The sequence below is a fragment of the Rosa rugosa genome, chromosome 2, assembly GCF_958449725.1.
Source record: "Rosa rugosa chromosome 2, drRosRugo1.1, whole genome shotgun sequence".
In the NCBI taxonomy this organism is placed as follows: domain Eukaryota; kingdom Viridiplantae; phylum Streptophyta; class Magnoliopsida; order Rosales; family Rosaceae; genus Rosa; species Rosa rugosa.
In genome coordinates, this window is record NC_084821.1 from 11,370,075 (window position 1) to 11,390,568 (window position 20,494).

General features: G+C 40.3%; 3 protein-coding genes across 3 annotated transcripts; 1 reads left to right on the forward strand and 2 right to left on the reverse strand.

Moving 5' to 3' along the window:
• Positions 1 to 217: 217 nt before the first annotated feature.
• Positions 218 to 1,555, forward strand: LOC133730341 (uncharacterized). The gene is made up of 2 exons (XM_062157955.1): positions 218 to 1,056; positions 1,222 to 1,555. Exons 1-2 carry the CDS (start codon positions 218 to 220, stop codon positions 1,553 to 1,555), a joined length of 1,173 nt encoding a protein of 390 aa, XP_062013939.1.
• An 11,505-nt stretch (positions 1,556 to 13,060) lies between these two features.
• LOC133730343 (uncharacterized) lies at positions 13,061 to 14,398 on the reverse strand. The gene is made up of 2 exons (XM_062157956.1): positions 13,560 to 14,398; positions 13,061 to 13,394 (listed from the first exon to the last, which is right to left on the reverse strand). Exons 1-2 carry the CDS (start codon positions 14,396 to 14,398, stop codon positions 13,061 to 13,063), a joined length of 1,173 nt encoding a protein of 390 aa, XP_062013940.1.
• Positions 14,399 to 17,556: 3,158 nt separating this feature from the next.
• Positions 17,557 to 18,891, reverse strand: LOC133730344 (26S proteasome regulatory subunit 4 homolog A-like). The gene has a single exon (XM_062157957.1). The coding sequence runs from the start codon at positions 18,889 to 18,891 to the stop codon at positions 17,557 to 17,559; it is 1,335 nt and encodes a 444-aa protein (XP_062013941.1).
• Between the last annotated feature and the right edge of the window lie 1,603 nt (positions 18,892 to 20,494).

Sequence of the window (20,494 nt, forward strand, 5' to 3'; positions counted from 1 at the left end):
AAAATATTTAAAAATCCACCGACGCTTTTATCACATGCACACCACCGACAAATTTTTTGAAATGAGTGAGTGATAACCCACCGACACTTTTATGTGTGAAAAATTTCAATAAATAGACATGATGTTTTCACTACATACACACACCATCCGAGCTTAACAAACCTTCACCATTTTCATATCTCTAGCATTACATATTTCCTAAATTTCCCTCGTTGCAATGAACAATTTCTGGGATCAAATTCGACGGTCTCAGGATGAAGATGATGAAGAGATGATGGCCGCCAACGCCATTGTCATCGCTGCAGTGGCAGAAGAATCTGGAAACCAACACCGAGGGCGCGGTTCTCATCCGGGTCGTGCACCAAATGAGGAACCACTTAGAGAAGAAAGGGGCAAAGGTATGTTGGCCGACTACTTTGTCGACCGGCCAGTGTTCAAAGATCCGGTGTTCCGAATACGTTACAGGATGAGTCTCAATCTCTTCAAGCGTATATCTACTGACCTTTGCCAGTATGATCGTTACTTTATTCAAAGGTCAGATGCTACCGGCAAAGTCGGACTGCTTCCGGAGCAGAAGATGACAACTGCCTTGCGAATGCTTGCTTACGGTGCAGGGGCAGATCAATGTGCTGAGTATTGTCGGATGGCGAAATCCACCTCCGTCGCAGCCCTTCAGCACTTTACACGAGGAATTGTTGATCTTTACTCAGCAGAATACCTCCGCGCTCCTACTGCAACCGACCTCAGACGACTTCTTGCCAAAGCTGAGAGGAGAGGTTTTCCAAGAATGATTGGGAGCATCGACTGTATGCATTGGCAAGGGAAGAATTGTCCGACAGGTTGGGCTGGAGAAAATAGTGGTAGGAAACAGATCCCCACTATCATCCTGGAAGCAGTCGCATCTTACGACACCTGGATTTGGCACGCATTCTTTGGAATGCCCGGGGCATGCAACGACCTGAACGTCTTGGCAAAGTCTCCGTTGTTTGATGAGCTTACCGCCGGTATAGAACCTCTGATCAAATTCCAAGTTAACAACAGAGCTCACAGTCTAGGGTACTATCTCGCCGACGGTATTTATCCTCGATGAGCGACTTTCTTGAAAACTGTTCGAAATCCTACACGCCCCAAGGAAATCGAGTTTGCAAAGGCTCAAGAGGGGTATAGGAAGGATGTAGAGAGATGTTTTGGTATATTACAGTCACGGTTTGGTATTGTTAGAGAAGCTGCTCGTGGGTGGCATAAAGAGGACATTCGATACATTATGTTGACGTGTATTATATTACACAACATGATTGTCGAAAATGAACGACCTGAAGACAGCGATGATGAGTTGGAGTCCGATGATGAGGAGGATAACAATATGAGGCCCAGGATTGCTGAGGTATGGGAGGGACCAACCGGTAGAGACTTTGATCCTGTTGGTAGAGATGCTCATCATATGAACGGATTCATGGACCGCTACCAACAAATTAGATCTGAGCACAGTCACTCCAACCTTCAGGAAGACCTCATTCAACACTTTTGGGAATTTCAAGGCAATAGGAGTATCTAGATCAAAGTATTTGTGTGTGTTTTCTATTAGTTTTTATGTTTTTAATTATGTTTGTGTGGTTTGTACTTTAGTTTTTATGTTTTTAATTATGTTTGTGTGGTTTCATTTAGCTTTTCTTTTGTAAGGGTATTATTCAAATAAATTTTCATTTCATCAATCTAATATTACATAAGTGAAAAACCAAGCATTGGAATCATAACAATACAATTATTTAAAATATATAACTCCCTAATTTTCCTAATCCTCATCTTCATTAGGAATCCAATTTGTGTTTGTGGGGTCATCCATATGGTTGGGGTTGGTGGATTCACCCGAAGAGAAATGTGGGGAAGGGACACCACCGGTGAATGGTGGTTGTGGGAAGCCACCGGGGAAAGGAGATTGTGGATAATACCCACCGGGGAATGGTGGTTGTGGATAGCCACCGGGGAAAGGAGATTGTGGATAGCCACCGGGGAAAGGAGGTTGTGAATAGCCACCGACAAAAGGAGGTTGTGGATAATATCCACCGGTGAATGGTGGTTGTGGGAAGCCAGATCCACGGGTTGCATCTTCAGCTTCTTTCTCTGCAATTTTTTTTTGTTTTCTTTGCCAGTAATTCTTTTTGGTTGGCGTCATCTTACTTGTGTCCATCTCCATAATTCGCTCTTCTCTCTCTTGATTTTTGAATTCCCTCTCTTGAATATCCAATTGCAAGCGTATATAATCTCGTTGTTGTTGGTCACGGAGATGTCGAGCATATTCCTCATCACGTTTCTCCTTGGCAGACAACATTGATGTTTGGTTGGTTGCTATAGTCTCCACAGCGGCTGTCAGAGGACTGGAATCATTAGATGTTTTCTTTCCTTTCCGAAGAGCTTCTTTGGCAGCCTTCTTTCCTTGAGGCCTCACCGAAGGATTGGGAGTTGCATCGGCGTTTACCTCATCTGCATCTATGTCCAACTGGACATGAGAATCAGGAACGGATTGTTGTGTGTACATCCGTTCAGTTCCTCCCCTGGAGGTTCCTCCAGCCGAAGAGGAATGGTTTGGAATGTCATTAAATTGTTGAAACCCCTTAACAATCTCGTAACATTCTAAACTAATGAAATCACCTTTTTTTGGTTTTCCCTTCGATTTGGTCATCGCAGCTCTCCACAAATCTTGTGCTTGACGTAGCTATTTAATTTAAACAAAAAAGTATAAATCTATTAGTACAAATATAAACGAGGTACAATGTATCAACTATTTAAATATACTCACCGTATAATGTATAATTTAAATAAAATGAAGTCTAAAGTATGATTATGAAGTACTAATTTGTCTGGCATGCAAAATCATATTCTATCTTATTTTAAATGCCCTCAGAAACTCACTAATAGACTTGATAAAGAGAGTGTAGATCTTTCTTCTGGGGTAAATCTGATCCAAGTATCAGTTGTGAGACAAACTCAGTGATTGCCTAATTCTAAGCTCAACTGTGTGCTCTCTTTTTTTCATCGTACATTTACAAAAACCTCCTAACAATTACACGCCTAGAAGGAACTTTAAACAAAGGCACAGCTATTGAAAAAATCTTTTAAATATATCCATCTTTCTCGATGTGAGAAAATGGAAGCTCATCCATCACAATCATCTCACAACCAACTATTACACATGACTCTTGCGTCCATTTCTTCATAACTACACTTGGATCCTACGTGGCATCACTAGCTAATACTTGTTGTTCTAAATTATCTCTACCATGATACAGTTTGCATACGTTCTCTATGCGCCTCCTAAGTGTACTAGTTCCATTGAAACTAGAATCATAAGCAAAATCTTAATTTGGTAGAAGCTCCCACGCCGTGCCACCACCGGCAGCAGCACCTATTTCTAATAGTGTCTATACTTTGTTGCATTGAATGATGATGAACCTATTTCTGGTTTTTCATTATATATGTTATGACCAAATTTGCAAGAATATGAAGACAAAAAATGCAGGAATCTATATATTGGCCACTTTTAACCCTCTTTTTTTTTTTTTTTTTTTTTGCTATTTCCGATAGTGAATATGTGGTCGGAAATAAACCCTATAATTTCCAACGACTTTCCGACGAAACAAAATCTTATCGGAAAATGACCATTTATTTTCCGACGACATCACACTTGGTCGGAAAAACAATTAGCGGCAACTTTTGCCGCCAAATTATAATTATTTCCGACCCCACTCTAAACTTTTTCCGAGAGGTTGTTTGCCGTCGGAAATAATGGTCATCCAAAATTTGTATTTCCGACGGGCAAAAATTTTTGGTCGAAAATACTGTCACATCCGACCAAATTCTTTTTTGGTCGGAAAAAGTCAGTCGGAAAAGGACATATTTTTTGTAGTGCTTCGACAGCGCAGTGGGGCTTGCCGGAGGGGGGGCTAGGGGTCTGAGAAGCCGGTCTGCAGTCGGGTGGAGTCGCTGGCGACGAGGTTGCGGCATTGCCCAGAAGCTTGCAGTTGCAGGTCCGGTCGCTGCCCAGAACGTGCAACCTCGATCTCCTCCGACCTTGATCGCTGCCCAGAACGGTCCGGGATGCCTCCGGCCTCCCTCCTGCAAGCCGTTCGCCGCCTGGAAGCTGTTGTTGCGTCGACGTCCGCCTGTGTCTATATATATATATATGTATATATTTCCTGAGAACGACTCCTCTCCTTACCAGTCAAGCGGCTTTGATCAATCCGACTTTTATTGGTTTTGAACGTCATAAGTTAATGATTCATGTTCGGATCAAACTACACTTTCAGTGCCTCATACAGGCTTTGGTACCTCTAGACTCGTTGCGACTATCCTATAGCAGAAGCAGATTGACATGTGAGCGAATCCAGGAAAGAACGGAATGGACTGGGTTTGCGCTTGTTTATCATGGGTTTGAAACAAGTTCCCGGATCGATTTCTCGTGTTTCGGTTAAAAGCATGCTTTCACCCACGCCTGCGGCCCCTATATATATATATATAGGGCCTTTCCACTAAGGGATCCTTTTTTTTTTGGAAATTTTAAGAGATCTCTTGTGGGACCCACTTTTCAATTGTATTTGGGCATCTCGACCATTCATTTTTTAGGTTCTAATGTATAGATCATTTCTGTAAATTTTAAGCCAAATTGATGATCGTTACGGTATCGAACTAGATTAAATCAATGGACGAACCGAATCTGTCCAACTTGAACCGTTCGTGTTCATAATTGTAAATCGCAGTTGTGAATGCCTTAATGATTATCAATTTGGTTGAATTTTTTTTTTTTTTGGTTGAAAATTACTGAGATAATCTACTCATATATACCTAAAAACTAAATGGTTAAGATGTGAATATGTGATTGAAAAGTGGCTCTAATGAGCGATCGAGGGGAGAGAAGATACTAGTGATCGAAGCCACTGGAGGCAACTGCAAAGAGTAGGGTGTGGGATTACTTCGACAAGTTTGAGAAGCATATTTACGAGCAAATTGATGGAAAACAAACAAAGGTTGTGCCATGAAGTCCGAGCTAAATGTAAGTACCGCTCCAAATTAAGATTTTGCTTATGATTCTAGTTTCAATGGAACTAGTACACTTAGGAGGCGCATAGAGAACGTATGCAAACTGTATCATGGTAGAGATAATTTAGAACAACAAGTATTAGCTAGTGATGCCACGCAGGATCCAAGTGTAGTTATGAAGAAATGGACGCAAGAGGCATGTGTAATAGTTGGTTGTGAGATGATTGTGATGGATGAGCTTCCATTTTCTCACATCGAGAAAGATGGATATATTTAAAAGATTTTTTTCAATAGCTGTGCCTTTGTTTAAAGTTCCTTCTAGGCGTGTAATTGTTAGGAGGTTTTTGTAAATGTACGATGAAAAAAAGAGAGCACACAGTTGAGCTTAGAATTAGGCAATCACCGAGTTTGTCTCACAACTGATACTTGGATCAGATTTACCCCAGAAGAAAGATCTACACTCTCTTTATCAAGTCTATTAGTGAGTTTCTGAGGGCATTTAAAATAAGATAGAATATGATTTGGCATGCCAGACAAATTAGATTTTACCAAAGTAAGCTTCTCACCTTTTGAGAGAGTATTAGATTTTCAACCTGAAAGCTTCTTCTGCATTTTAAGAATTTCATTCATTCATATTGAAAAGATCCTTCCAAAAAACAATGTTATGATCACCTAAGTACTTACCAATAGACGACTTGTATTGAATACCTAAACAACAAGCAATATCCCTTTTAATAGAGGCATTAATATTGGAAGAAAAATAAATAATGGATGCATTATAGTTGATTTGTTGGCCAGAAGCCTCAGAGAAAGAATCTAAAGTATAGAGAATATGTTTAGCAGCATAATGAGAAGCTTTAGCAAAGATAAGACAGTCATCTGCAAACATGAGATTGGAAACTTTAAGTCCATGGTTGGAAGAAAGGATACCAACCTGAGTTTTTTTATTTTTTATTGTTCAATCACACGGTGTCCTCAAATGCTTTCTAGGCCCATTAAAAGGACACCAACCTGAGTTCTTGGTTTAGTAGTAAGAAGATTGAGAGCTCTAATGAAATGTTCCATAAAAAGAATAAATAAATAAATAAGGGGATAAAGGATCCCCTTGCCTTATACCTCTAGTAGGTGCAAAGTTACCATAAGAAGAACCATTAATGAGAATTGAAAAAGAACCGTAGTTATACAAGTTCTAATAAGGTTGATCCAAGAATGATGGAACCCAAACAATTCTGAAAATCGTAAGCTTTCTCCAAATCTAATTTAATAGCTACACTTTCCTTTCTGCCTTATTTCTTATTAAAATAAATAAACATTGTAAGCTTTCTCCAAATGACCAAATCTAATCTAATAGCCATACTTCCCTTTCTGCCTTATTTCTTATTAAAAGAAGTAAACATCTCATGAGCAATGAGAATATTATCATGAATCAATCTAGTTGGTGCAAAAGCACCTTGATTCTTTGAAATGCATTTATCAAGTAATGGTCTTAGACCGGAAACAATAATTTTGGTAATAACTTTATGAGCAATAAATAATGCATAGACTCATGGGCCAATATTGATTAATGTTTCTGGATTCTCGGACTTTGAAATCAAGGCTATAGTAGTCTTATTAATAAGGGAGATGTCCAGATTATTAGAAAAGAAATTAGAAATTAGTTTATGAAGAAGGTCTTTTACCTGATTCCAAAAGGTAGGGAAGAAGATAACATGTAAACCATCAGGTCCCGAGGCTTTAAAAGGTCGAATATAATGAAGAGCTATAATCACATCTATTACAGTAACTGGAGCTAGGAGATGATTGTTATCAGAGTTAGTTATACAAGGTTCAATTCAAGAAATAAAAGAATTAATAGCTTCTTTACTTGGAATTGAAGATTGAGAAAAACGTCTCTTAAAAGAAGAGATAAGAATATCAGCAATCTGATAAAAATCATTGGTCCAAGAACCAAGATCATCTTTAACTTCAAGAATTTGGTTTGTTTTCCTTCTAATACGAGCTTGAGTTTGACTCGCTTTTGCAATTTTGACTGCTTTCGGATTTTGTACCTCGACCGCTGGAACTCCACGCACCCAATCCTCATCGACCAAACTCTCTCTGATCTCAACAAGCGTGAAATCCCTCTCAAGATCCAGCTCATCGTCTTCCTCGAAGAGTTTTACGACTCGCTCTTCACATCCGACCCGGATTCCCTTCCCAAAATCCCTCTTCCTGGAGGAGCAATTTTATGATATATACCAGCAGCAATTTGGCATTTATCAATATATTCAACGCAATTTGGGGTTTATCAATTTAGCGTAGATTCTCTTCTTGTTCTTCATTTTGGGTTCCTGGCTTTTGGTGTCTAAATTAGCGTTCTATAGCCACCAGGATCGAGGTTTTGGTGGTTTTGTGAAATGGGTTTAATTTTGTCATGGTTTTGAATAAATGGTTTATAGTGGGTGATTTGGTTTTGTGAAATGAGTTTAATTCTGTGATCGGTTTTAAAACGAGGGGAGAGTGATAAAACACACAGTAGTCCTCTGCTTACTAGTTTCAGTTAGGGGTCATCATGGCCGGGCTAGGGCCGGCCCTACCCTAAATTTTAGGGCTTAGGGTCGGGCCGGGCCGGGCCTAGTCAAAGTCGACAAAATTTAGGGCCGGGTAGGGTCGGGCCAGAGCTTAAATATGCTAACCCTTACCCGCCCGAAAAGCCCGATCCGTTAGGGCCGAAAGGACCGGGTCGGGCCGGCCCTCAAATAGGGCCAAATAGGGCCGAAATGGGCCAAAAAAGGGCCTTATTTTGTTTAACAAAAAAAAAAACATTATTTTTTTCTTCTCAAAATATGGCTTAATGGTATATATTTGTAATAAAGGACTCATTGTTTTTTATTGAACATATTTACCGAAGGTGGAAGTCACTGAAATGTTTACCACTACCATATATTCATATATGGACGACATCCAACGGTGCATTTTAAAAAATTCCATTTCGTCCCCCATTTTGCTCATGGAGGATAACAAGCCTAATAAACGAGTTATACTACATTAATAGGCATATAAGGATTATGTGCGATCCAAAAATTTTGAAATGGAAATCGACCAATCTGAAAATTCTCATATGTTTATACAACATTGATAGGTATTGTGTAAAAAAATTAGGCCGATCTGCCATGAATAAGGCGCCCAACGTAGCGGTCAACGCTTTGCACAAGCAAACTTCCCTAAGGGGAGCGGCACCATGCGCGGACAAACGTTGCGGAATTTTGACATCCGTAAGTAGACCCCCTACTCATGAGAGTGTGGGAGCTGAAAGATCGAAAAAAATGAATTGCCAAGGACCGGTTAAGAGCATATTTGTTTTATGTTCTATTTAGGGTATTGAGTTGACCGGGTAGATCGAGGTCCAACCGAATGCGGAAATTGTTGAAATTTCTACCACTAACATATATTCATATGCAAACAACATCCAGCGGTTCATTTTAAAAAATTCCATTTCGTCCCCCATTTTGCTCATGGAGGGTAACAAAGCCTAATAAACTAGTTATACTACATTACAAGACATATAAGGATTATGTGCGATCCAAAAATTTTGAAATGAAAATCGATCAATCGGAAAATTCTCATATGTTTATACAATAGTGATAGGTATTGTATAAAGAAATTAGGCCGATCCGCCGTGAATAAGGCACCTAACGGAGCGGTCAACGCTTTGCACAAGCAAACTTCCCAAAGGGGAGCGACACCATGCGCGGACAAACGTTGCGGAATTTTGACATCCATAAGTAGACCCCCTACCCATGAGAGTGTGGGATCTGAAAGATCGAAAAAAATGAATTGCCAAGGACCGGTTAAGAGCATATTTGTTTTATGTTCTATTTAGGGTATTGAGTTGACCGGGTAGATCGAGGTCCAACCGAATGTGGAAATTGTTGAAATTTTTACCACTAACATATATTCATATGAAAACAACATCCAGCGGTTCATTTTAAAAAATTCCATTTCGTCCCCCATTTTGCTCATGGAGGGTAACAAGCCTAATAAACTAGTTATACTACATTAATAGACATATAAGGATTATGTGCGATCCAAAAATTTTGAAATGAAAATCGATCAATCGGAAAATTCTTATATGTTTATACAATAGTGATAGGTATTGTGTAAAGAAATTAGCCCGATCCGCCGTGAATAAGGCACCTAACGGAGCGGTCAACGCTTTACACAAGCAAACTTCCCTAAAGGGAGCGGCACCATGCGCGGACAAACGTTGCAGAATTTTGACATCCATAAGTAGACCCCCTACCCATGAGAGTGTGGGAGCTGAAAGATCGAAAAAAGTGAATTGCCAAGGACCGGTTAAGAGCATATTTGTTTTATGTTCTATTTAGGGTATTGAGTTGACCGGTTAGATCGAGGTCCAAACGAAGGCGGAAATTGCTGAAATTTCTACCACTAACATATATTCATATTTAAATAACATCCAGCGGTGCATTTTAAAAAATTCCATTTCGTCCCCCATTTTGCTCATTAAGAAGTTAACATTACATTGGTAAAATGGTTTCAACTCGACCAATTGATTATTTTTAGTTATGTTGATTACTTGATTTATTTCAAAATTGGTATTACATGAATATATTGTCCAATTTGAAATAATAGCTTTGTAATTATTACAGTTAATTAGTTAACAGTAATTATTGGTAAATATTAAAATACACATAAGATTAGATTAAAACGGCGGCATTTTTGCCGAATTAACGGTTAATTCTTTAAAAAAAATTATTTTTTTCTTCTCAAAATATGGCTCAATTTAAAAGACTCATTTCCTAATATGGCAGATTGAAATAATTTTCTACACTTCCATAGTTTTATACATATAACACATGTAATAGAAAATAACAAAAATAAAATATAAATTTTAGGGCCGGGTTAGGGCCGGGCCGGGCCTAGCCCTTACGGGCTCAATCAGGCCGGGCTGTAGGGTAGGGCCGGGCTTTATTTGTGTGACCCATACCCTACCCTAAATAAAAAAGGGTCGGGCCGGGCGGGCTTAGGGCCCAAGGGCCATATGATGAGGCCTAGTTTCAGTTATGTGTTACTAGTTCAGGTATGAAGGAAGAAGATAAGGGTTAAAAATGTAATTTAGCTCCTAGGTAGGTTTAAAGTGGGAAAGTTAACGTCCACGTCCACATCAGCAGTTAACGTCTAATTTGGACGGAATCTGAAAAATTGGACACAGCTGATTAAAATTGAAAAGCTCAGGGGTGTTTCTAATTAAATTGAGACCATATGGACTAACATGAAGTTACCCCCAAACCTCAGGGGGTAATCCATATTAAAAAACAACAAAAATGTAAGGGGGTATTCGGGTATTCTGGAAGGGACCACCACGGTTCCGCGGGAGGGGGCGGGGGCGGGGAATGAAAATCAAAATCCTCAAACAAAAAAATAGATAATGATAAGTGAATAAAAAGAAATCAGAGCTACATAAGAAATTAAAAGAAAATTCTCAAGAAGCTACAAGAAAAATAAAAAATTAAGTTTCTTGATACGTGTCCTATTTCTCAAAGGGTAGCAATGCAAGCTAACTTGAAACTTTTTAGCAGAAGTATGAGATGCACTTAATCTCTTTTTCGGTTGCTTAGGGTGAAACTCACTAAGGGCAAGTTCACCGGGCTTGTTCTTGCCCGGGCACCACGTCAAAAGGAGGCTGGGGGGGAGGATTTCGCCACTGTTCATCCTTCCACCGGAACTGGGGCAAGACTACAGGGGGAGGCCCAGGGCACCAACTCGGGCACCATGGTGACTGAGCCCGTGACCCAGGCTGCCAGGCTGGCCCAAGAAGAAGAGAAGAGGGGAGACGCGCGTAGCCGAAGACGTGAAGGCCAACCGCTTGTCTTCTAGCGGCGACAGGGCAGCAGGTGCGTTGGGTGCCACGATTTTGTCGTCTAGTGGCGTGGAGGTGCAGTGGAGGTGCGACGTGGCGTGTAGCCGTTGGGCTACTTTGCAGTTTGAATGTAACGGTCCACAGATCTGGACCGTTGATTTTGAGCCTTAAAGGGATCTGACGGCTTCCATTCTGGTAGAAGAGGTTTAAAAAAATAAAAATAAATAAATAACCGTTAGATTACAACGGTAACAAAAAAAATATAACCACAATTTCCTATAAATACCTCACCTCCTATTTTACTTCTCACACCAAAAAAATCATCTTTCTTCCTCAAAATTTTTTGTTTCTTCTCCTCATAGCTTTCATACTCTACAATTTTTTGATTCCAATATGAGTGTACGAGGCAATACGATTGTCGAACCCGTAGGAGATCCAAGTATTGATGGGACACGTTGGCAGACTATTGAAGACATTCAATTGTGCAAGTCTTGGAGGGCTGTTAGCCAAGATCCGGCAAAGGGTACGGAACGAAGAAAAGATGATCTATGGATAGAGGTACGCCAACACTATGCCGAACATTGGGATGAATATGTCCGATCATTGCAAGCTTTTCAAGGGAGGTGGAAAACCTTGAAAGTCGAACTTTATGCTTGGCATTGTGCGTTAAGGCAAGCGAAGCTTTGGTACAATAGTGGTGCGAATATGATTGATGAGGTATGAATTTGTAGTGTAACACAAATATTAATTTTTATGATTCTTTTAGTGTATATTAAAATTTAATTAGTTGATACATCTTACTTTAAATTATTAGTTGAAATATTTTGTTGATAATTATACTTTAAATTATTAGTTGATATATTAAAATTTAGTTGATAATTATACTTCAAATTAGTACTTCATAATCATACTTTAGACTTCATTTTATTTAAATTATACATTATACGGTGAGTATATTTAAATAGTTGATACATTGTACCTCGTTTATATTTGTACTAATAGATTTATACTTTTTTGTTTAAATTAAATAGCTACGTCAAGCACAAGATTTGTGGAGAGCTGCGATGACCAAATCGAAAGGAAAACCAAAAAAAGGTGATTTCATTAGTTTAGAATGTTACGAGATTGTTAAGGGGTTTCAACAATTTGATGACATTCCAAACCATTCCTCTTCGGCTGGAGGAACCTCCAGGGGAGGAACTGAACGGATGCACACACAACAATCCATTCCTGATTCTCATGTCCAGTTGGACATAGATGCAGATGAGGTAAACGCCGATGCAACTCCCAATCCTTCGGTGAGGCCTCAAGGAAAGAAGGCTGCCAAAGAAGCTCTTCGGAAAGGAAAGAAAACATCTAATGATTCCAGTCCTCTGACAGCCGCTGTGGAGACTATAGCAACCAACCAAACATCAATGTTGTCTGCCAAGGAGAAACGTGATGAGGAATATGCTCGACATCTCCGTGACCAACAACAACGAGATTATATAAGCTTGCAATTGGATATTCAAGAGAGGGAATTCAAAAATCAAGAGAGAGAAGAGCGAATTATGGAGATGGACACAAGTAAGATGACGCCAACCAAAAAGAATTACTGGCAAAGAAAACAAACAAAAAATTGCGGAGAAAGAAGCTGAAGATGCAACCCGTGGATCTGGCTTCCCACAACCACCATTCACCGGTGGATATTATCCACAACCTCCTTTTGTCGGTGGCTATCCACAACCTCCTTTCCCCGGTGGCTATCCACAACCACCATTCCCCGGTGGGTATTATCCACAATCTCCTTTCCCCGGTGGCTTCCCACAACCACCATTCACCGGTGGTGTCCCTTCCCCACATTTCTCTTCGGGTGAATCCACCAACCCCAACCATATGGATGAACCCACAAACACAAATTGGATTCCTAATGAAGATGAGGATTAGGAAAATTAGGGAGTTATATATTTTAAATAATTGTATTGTTATGATTCCAATGCTTGGTTTTTCACTTATGTAATATTAGATTGATGAAATGAAAATTTATTTGAATAATACCCTTACAAAAGAAAAGCTAAATGAAACCACACAAACATAATTAAAAACATAAAAACTAAAGTACAAACCACACAAACATAATTAAAAACATAAAAACTAATAGAAAACACACACAAATACTTTGATCTAGATACTCCTATTGCCTTGAAATTCCCAAAAGTGTTGAATGAGGTCTTCCTGAAGGTTGGAGTGACTGTGCTCAGATCTAATTTGTTGGTAGCGGTCCATGAATTCGTTCATATGATGAGCATCTCTACCAACAGGATCAAAGTCTCTACCGGTTGGTCTCTCCCATACCTCAGCAATCCTGGGCCTCATATTGTTATCCTCCTCATCATCGGACTCCAACTCATCATCGCTGTCTTCATGTCGTTCATTTTCGACAATCATGTTGTGTAATATAATACACGTCAACATAATGTATCGAATGTCCTCTTTATGCCACCCACGAGCAGCTTCTCTAACAATACCAAACCGTGACTGTAATATACCAAAACATCTCTCTACATCCTTCCTATACCCCTCTTGAGCCTTTGCAAACTCGATTTCCTTGGGGCGTGTAGGATTTCGAACAGTTTTCAAGAAAGTCGCTCATCGAGGACAAATACCGTCGGCGAGATAGTACCCTAGACTGTGAGCTCTGTTGTTAACTTGGAATTTGATCAGAGGTTCTCTACTGGCGGTAAGCTCATCAAACAACGGAGACTTTGCCAAGACGTTCAGGTCGTTGCATGCCCCGGGCATTCCAAAGAATGCGTGCCAAATCCAGGTGTCGTAAGATGCGACTGCTTCCAGGATGATAGTGGGGATCTGTTTCCTACCACTATGTTCTCCAGCCCAACCTGTCGGACAATTCTTCCCTTGCCAATGCATACAGTCGATGCTCCCAATCATTCCTGGAAAACCTCTCCTCTCAGCTTTGGCAAGAAGTCGTCTGAGGTCGGTTGCAGTAGGAGCGCGGAGGTATTCTGCTGAGTAAAGACCAACAATTCCTCGTGTAAAGTGCTGAAGGGCTGCGACGGAGGTGGATTTCGCCATCCGACAATACTCAGCACATTGATCTGCCCCTGCACCGTAAGCAAGCATTCGCAAGGCAGCTGTCATCTTCTGCTCCGGAAGCAGTCCGACTTTGCCGGTAGCATCTGACCTTTGAACAAAGTAACGATCATACTGGAAAAGGTCAGTAGATATACGCTTGAAGAGATTGAGACTCATCCTGTAACGTGTTCGGAACACCGGATCTTTGAACACTGGCCGGTCGACAAAGTAGTCGGCCAACATACCTTTGCCCCTTTCTTCTCTAAGTCGTTCCTCATTTGGTGCACGACCCGGATGAGAACCGCGCCCTCGGTGTTGGTTTCCAGATTCTTCTGCGACTGCAGCGATGACAATGGCGTTGGCGGCCATCATCTCTTCATCATCTTCATCCTGAGACCGTCGAATTTGATCCCAGAAATTGTTCATTGCAACGAGGGAAATTTAGGAAATATGTAATGCTAGAGACATGAAAATGGTGAAGGTTTGTTAAGCTCGGATGGTGTGTGTATGTAGTGAAAACATCATGTCTATTTATTGAAATTTTTCACACATAAAAGTGTCGGTGGGTTATCACTCACTCATTTCAAAAAAAATTTCGGTGGTGTGCATGTGATAAAAGCGTCGGTGGATTTTTAAATATTTTCACACTTTTCAAAAAACTTGTCGGTGGAAAAGCAAAAAAATTTCACACTTTTCAAAAAATTTGTCGGTGGTGTACATGATAAAAGTGTCGGTGGAGTTTTAAATATGTGAAAATCTTTTCAAAAACTTTGTCGGTGGAGTTAAAAAAAAAAAAAAGAGTGTCGGTGGACATATAATTTGTCTACCAATAAAATTTTCTTTGATTGCATTTTCAAATTGTTTATCAATACTATTTATTTACATCATACATGTCTCATTTTACAAAAAAAAAAAAAAAAAATATTTGATGAACAGTAACTGACTGGTGACCCTGACCCAACGGGTGGAAGCAAAGATCCAGTGGCAGTGAATAGTTTCCTGCCCTGGTGACCCAACGGATGAACTTGCTCTTAAACTTATCTTGTTTGAAACTTCGTCACCCTTTCTCCATAAAAGCACAAACAAACTCAATCTGACTTGATTGTACGCAATGGATGAGATCTCTACAACATGTTCCTCCTCAAAGATGTCATGCCAATTGTTAGGATTGCGGCTCAATATCTAATTCCTTGTCTGTTTTGGATTCTTTATTTCTGAAGGCTTTGGGTAAGCAATTCTAGTGTATCTAGGATTTATGGAGTTTTTCTTTAGAAGTAAAGGTTTAGGATTGAAGATCCTATTGGGAGTTGGACTAATCGTGAGCCTATAAATAGTCATTCAGGGTTATTGGTTTGGTGTGTGCTTTCGGAGATTGGAAGACACAATTTAGAGAAGATGTGAGTTGAAAGGGACTCATTCTAGGAGGTGCCGTTGTGGGTTGAAAGAGACTCATTCTGGAGGGTGCCATTGAGACATCGTTTAGAGAGATCCGTGTGGATCAATTGAGTGTTCTGATAATTTGAGAGATTTTAGAGAGTTGCAAGCTTTGAGAGATCGGGTGTATTTGGGAATTCTCTATTGAGAATTTGGGTTGTGAGGAGAGAGGTTATTTGAGTGGAAGAACCAAAACGTTCTTCAAAAGTTTGTAATCTTCTTCTCGTTTAGTGGACCCACCATCACCATCACCCGGGGACGTAGGTCAACTGTTTGACCGAACCTTGTCAACAATCTTGTGTTTGCTTGCATAGTTTGTGATTACTGTCTTCATTCGGTTTCGGTCTTGGGCTAGGGAATTTGGAAGGTGACCCGAATTTCCTAACAAGTGGTATCAGAGCTCTTGGTTCAAGAGTGACCATGAAGACGTTGGAGAAATTTGGAAATCAAGATAGAGACAAGAGGTGGAGTGCTATTGTTGTATGAGTTTTGAGCATATCAGTTATTAATGTGGAAAGTTGAAGGCTAAGGAAAATTGAGGAACTACTATAGGCATGGCTAGTGAAGATTTCGAAGAAGATTATGGAGATGCAATCGTGATCACATCATGTTAAGAGAAGCCACAAGCTGAGTGGATCTAAGATATGGGTTGTTTCGAACACATACAGATTGATTTTTTCTTCCTACGGGCCTGTGTAGGAAGGTTTAGTGAAGTGGGTTTGTGCATAAAACCTACGAAGTCGCTAGTGTTAGAACAATCAAAATTGAGGTGCATGATGGATCAAATGACTTTAGTGAATGTCGCCATGTTTCTAGTTTCGAGAGAAATCTGATATTTCTTGGGACTTTGGATTTTGAAGACCACAAGATGATTGTGGGTTAAGGTAATGGAGCACTCGTTCTGATAAAAGTTAAGCAAGTACGGGGTTTCTATCATTGAGAAAGGAGCTTTGTTCGAGGTGGAACTAACTATTCCTCTAAGAGTTTGGTTCAAGGTGGAAAGATTGGCAATCTTGGTTCCTATAGACATTCGGGGAAGATGAGCAATAGTAAATGTGGAGGAACGAAATTTGCTTATGAGATGAAATTTCAAGAGCAACAAAAATTGCAGCAGTCCTTAAAGGGAGGCAGACCCATAAGGATCCTAACACCAATTTGGATGAGATAAATTCTCATTACGTACCCACACACTAGCTAGTTCCAACCTTTGTAGGAGAAGGCCCAGGTGCAAGAATCACACTATTGTCAACCAAGTTAGTACAAGGGGGCAGGAATCACACTATGGTTAAGTAAAAATATGATGCATGCGGCCGTCAAAAATCATTGAGGCTTGTATATACAGTTGTAGCCAGTACTTTTGGCGACGCAAGTTGAAGTTATATGTATTTATGTATCATACCTTTATTTCCAATCAGGTTCATAATCATTAAAAAGTAAAAAGAAAAAGAAGGAAAAAAATAGAAAAGAGAAGAAGTTGCTGATTGTTGAAAAACAATGAAAAAAGGTCTAGAAATTCTATGAAATATTGGCTGATTGTTAAAGTCGATTTTGCGGCCTCAAGTCTACCACGGTACACCATAAGGCCTAATGTACGGCGGCGCATTAGGATTTTAACACACTAATCTTGCTGATCTTGGCACTCGACTTTCCCTGCAGGAAAGCAGGGAGAGAGAAAGAGGACAAAAGACAAGTACACTCGTGGGTGATATTTTGAGGAATGGTGTGTAGCTCTATACAAATTGAGAGGTTATATGTGTTTCAAGAATAGCAAATCCATTTAACGTGATGACTAAAAGAACTTAAGTTTATGGACTAGATTTAGTTGCATCGGATGGAATGATTCATAGGTTTGCAAAAAAGTGGGAATGAAAACAAATTAATTAAGGCGACCACAACTTCTGTATATAGATCGATCATTTGTAACACAATTCCAACATTGACTCATCCATGAAATTTATGATATTTTACATCATTTAACATTTGTTGGGGTGCATCGTGAATATATGTGCATTCACAATACATAATTTAAATCCTATAGGTATTGCACATCATAAAACAATGATCGAAATCAAATTAAAGGGCTGAATCCAGAAAAGAAAATACAATCAACTTTGACCGTAGAATGAATAAAAGTAAGTAGCTAGGTTTCCTCACAAATAAAGGCCCTCGGGAATCCCTTCTTTCTTCTTGTACATCACTTTCTCTTTTGCCTTCTTGAAGTCCCCATGAGTGACCTTCATGCGTCTCTCCCTCAGAGCAAGCATCCCGGCTTCAGTGCATATGGCCTTTATGTCCGCCCCGGAGTACTCATCTTTCGTCATCACCAGCTCCTCCAAGTTGACATCGTCGGCCAACGTCATCTTCGACGTGTGAATATGAAAGATCCGCCTTCTAGTTTGGATATCAGGTAGCGGGAACTCAATTTTCCTGTCAATCCTCCCAGGTCGAATCAAGGCCGGGTCGAGACTCTCAATCTTATTTGTGGCGTGAATCACCTTCACATCTCCTCTGGAATCAAAACCATCTAACTGGTTGAGCAACTCCAGCATGGTTCTCTGAATCTCACGCTCCCCGCCAGAATGCGCATCGTACCTTTTTGTTCCAACTGCATCAACTTCATCGATGAACACAATCGAGGGCGAGAGCTCATCAGCAACACTGAAGATCTCCCTCACTAGCCTCTGACCGTCTCCCGAGTACTTCTGAATCAACTCACTCCCAACAACCCTCAAGAAAGTCGCTGACGTCGAATTCGCCACCGCTTTCGCAAGCAATGTCTTGCCTGTTCCGGGCTCTCCGTATAATATGACACCCTTCGGAGGCTTGATTCCAATGTCTTCATATAGCTCGGGATGTGTGAGCGGGAGCTCAACGGCTTCTTTGATCTCCTGTATTTGGGACTCCAACCCACCAATGTCGGCGTACGACTCCACCGGAGCCTTTTCAACCTTCATTACCGCCACCATTGGATCAACTTCATCTTGAAGAAGCCCCACAACGGAATGCTGCTTGTTGTGGAGCAAAACGTCACAGCCTGGCTCCAGCTGGTCCTTGTCAACAAACGACATGATCCCAACGTAGTGTGTCCCGGACGAGGACGACACAATTGCGTGATTGTCGTCGATGAGCTCTTCGAGAGTGCCAACGTCCAGAGGTGACCCTCGGAGACCTTCAACCACCTTGGATTTGTCTTCCTCTTCTGCATTCTCTTTTGGTTTGAGTCGCTCTTGGTTTGATACAAACTCTTCCTCCATGAGAAGATAATCTTTGATTCTTTCTAGCTTCAATAGCCTGAGTTTGCATTTGGTGAGAGGCCTCACCGTTGGAAGCCGAGTCGCAACTTCGGGGCCTTTTTTCTTGCGCTGTTTTTTGCCCACTCGAGCCGGCGGAGCTGCCGGCTCGTACTTCTTCTCCTTCTTGTCGCCATTAGGGTTTTGATCGCTCTGTTGATTTGAGCCCCCCTGAGTTCCTAAACCTTGACCCATATATTTAATTTGTTCTGTTATTTAGTTTCAACGCTTTACGATTAATAGATTACATGATGTATTGAGAGGTTGGTATTTATAGACGTTGATGCAACCAGGACAGAGAAGGATTCCGAAACCTTGCAGGAAAAGGAAGTGGGTGCATATTCTAGAATGACTTGTTGAATATAGACTTTATTTCCGAAGTTGGATTACATTCCTACTCCTAATTGGTTGAATTTAATTGCACACGTAGTAAAAAGGATTTTCTGACGTAAATATTTGAGAGGAAAGTATTTAATTGCACACGTAGTAAAAAGGATTTTCCTACTCCAAACTCGTAACCACCCTATTAGGAACACATCAAGGATGAGGACGCTGCAGCGTCGTCTGCACTGTAGTAGAGGAAGTTGCTTCGGGCTATAAGATTCGATAAGAATGATAAATCTTAGGAGGCATTGATGTTGATTCCAAAACACCCATACAACATGAAACCAAAAACACAACGAAGAAAAACAAATCCCAAATCATCTCCGCAATGAAGATCAATCTTTACTACCAATACTACTAGACAAAGAAGAGGAAGATAGGAAAAGTGTAGACAAAGAAGAGGAAGATAGGAAAAGTGAAGACCCTCAAAGGGATCGAAGAGACGTATACCCAAAAGATGAACAGTCTCTTAATGCACTACCAAATTTAGATTCATGACTCATGAGATCCATAAAGGGATCAAAGAGACAGAGACCTAAAGGATGAACAATCCCTTGATACACTGCCGGATTCGGATATGTGTGCGCTAGTGAGAAAACCTCCCTCACTTATAGAGTTACAATAGAGCTTCATGGAACATATTTATAAACTATGATAGAGGGCAGGAAAATAGAACCGCCGAAGACAGCAGAGTACAAGGAAGAGAGGCAATAGAGGCTCAAACAAACCTGAAGTGAAAACAACTGAAAGGACAAATAGAGGTAAAATGTCTCCGATATAGGCTGGAACTCAGGCAAAAGTGCCCACGAGGGGTGGGGCTGAGCGTCACCGACTCTCAACTTGAGAGGAAGAAACCAGAGCGCAAAGGTTTTATTACATTTGGTTATTGGTCAAAAGTGATTTAGGTCTAAACCTCAAGTTTAATTTTTTACTGCTTAGTCATTGAAAAAAAAGAAATGATTTATATCAAGCAATATGAGTTGCGCGCATGAGTGGCACGACTACATGTTCTTTTACTTTTGTTCATTTTTAATATCATCTTAGTCGACCAAAGATTGAAGAGGGTCGATTAACCCAAAAATTAATGATTGGATACTAAATTACTTGGAAATACGGAACTTTCAATGGTATGAGATGCGTTACTTATATTAATTATAAACACATAAAAATTAACAAATTACAGAAAAAACAAAAACTAAAAAAATCAACTCCTATACTCCAATTTAACTATGTGGTCACCATTACTATATTAAAACTTTTGGATAAGCTTCCTCATTCAACATATCCAGTATAGCTTGCCGTACAACATCACTCATCACCCTAATTGCTGACTTTTTATCATTAAGGCCACGTTTGGTTCGCGGAAAGTAAGCATCAAGAAATGAAACTTGTTCCTTTCCTGCGTTTGGGATGC

Coding starts and splice junctions, on each gene's coding strand:
- LOC133730343 (XM_062157956.1), bottom strand. CDS start 14,398: ATGAACAATTTCTGGGATCAAATTCGACGGTCTCAGGATGAAGATGAT. Junction 13,395..13,559: donor AACAGAGCTCACAGTCTAGG/GTACTATCTCGC, acceptor TGGTATTGTTAG/AGAAGCTGCTCGTGGGTGGC.
- LOC133730341 (XM_062157955.1), top strand. CDS start 218: ATGAACAATTTCTGGGATCAAATTCGACGGTCTCAGGATGAAGATGAT. Junction 1,057..1,221: donor AACAGAGCTCACAGTCTAGG/GTACTATCTCGC, acceptor TGGTATTGTTAG/AGAAGCTGCTCGTGGGTGGC.
- LOC133730344 (XM_062157957.1), bottom strand. CDS start 18,891: ATGGGTCAAGGTTTAGGAACTCAGGGGGGCTCAAATCAACAGAGCGAT.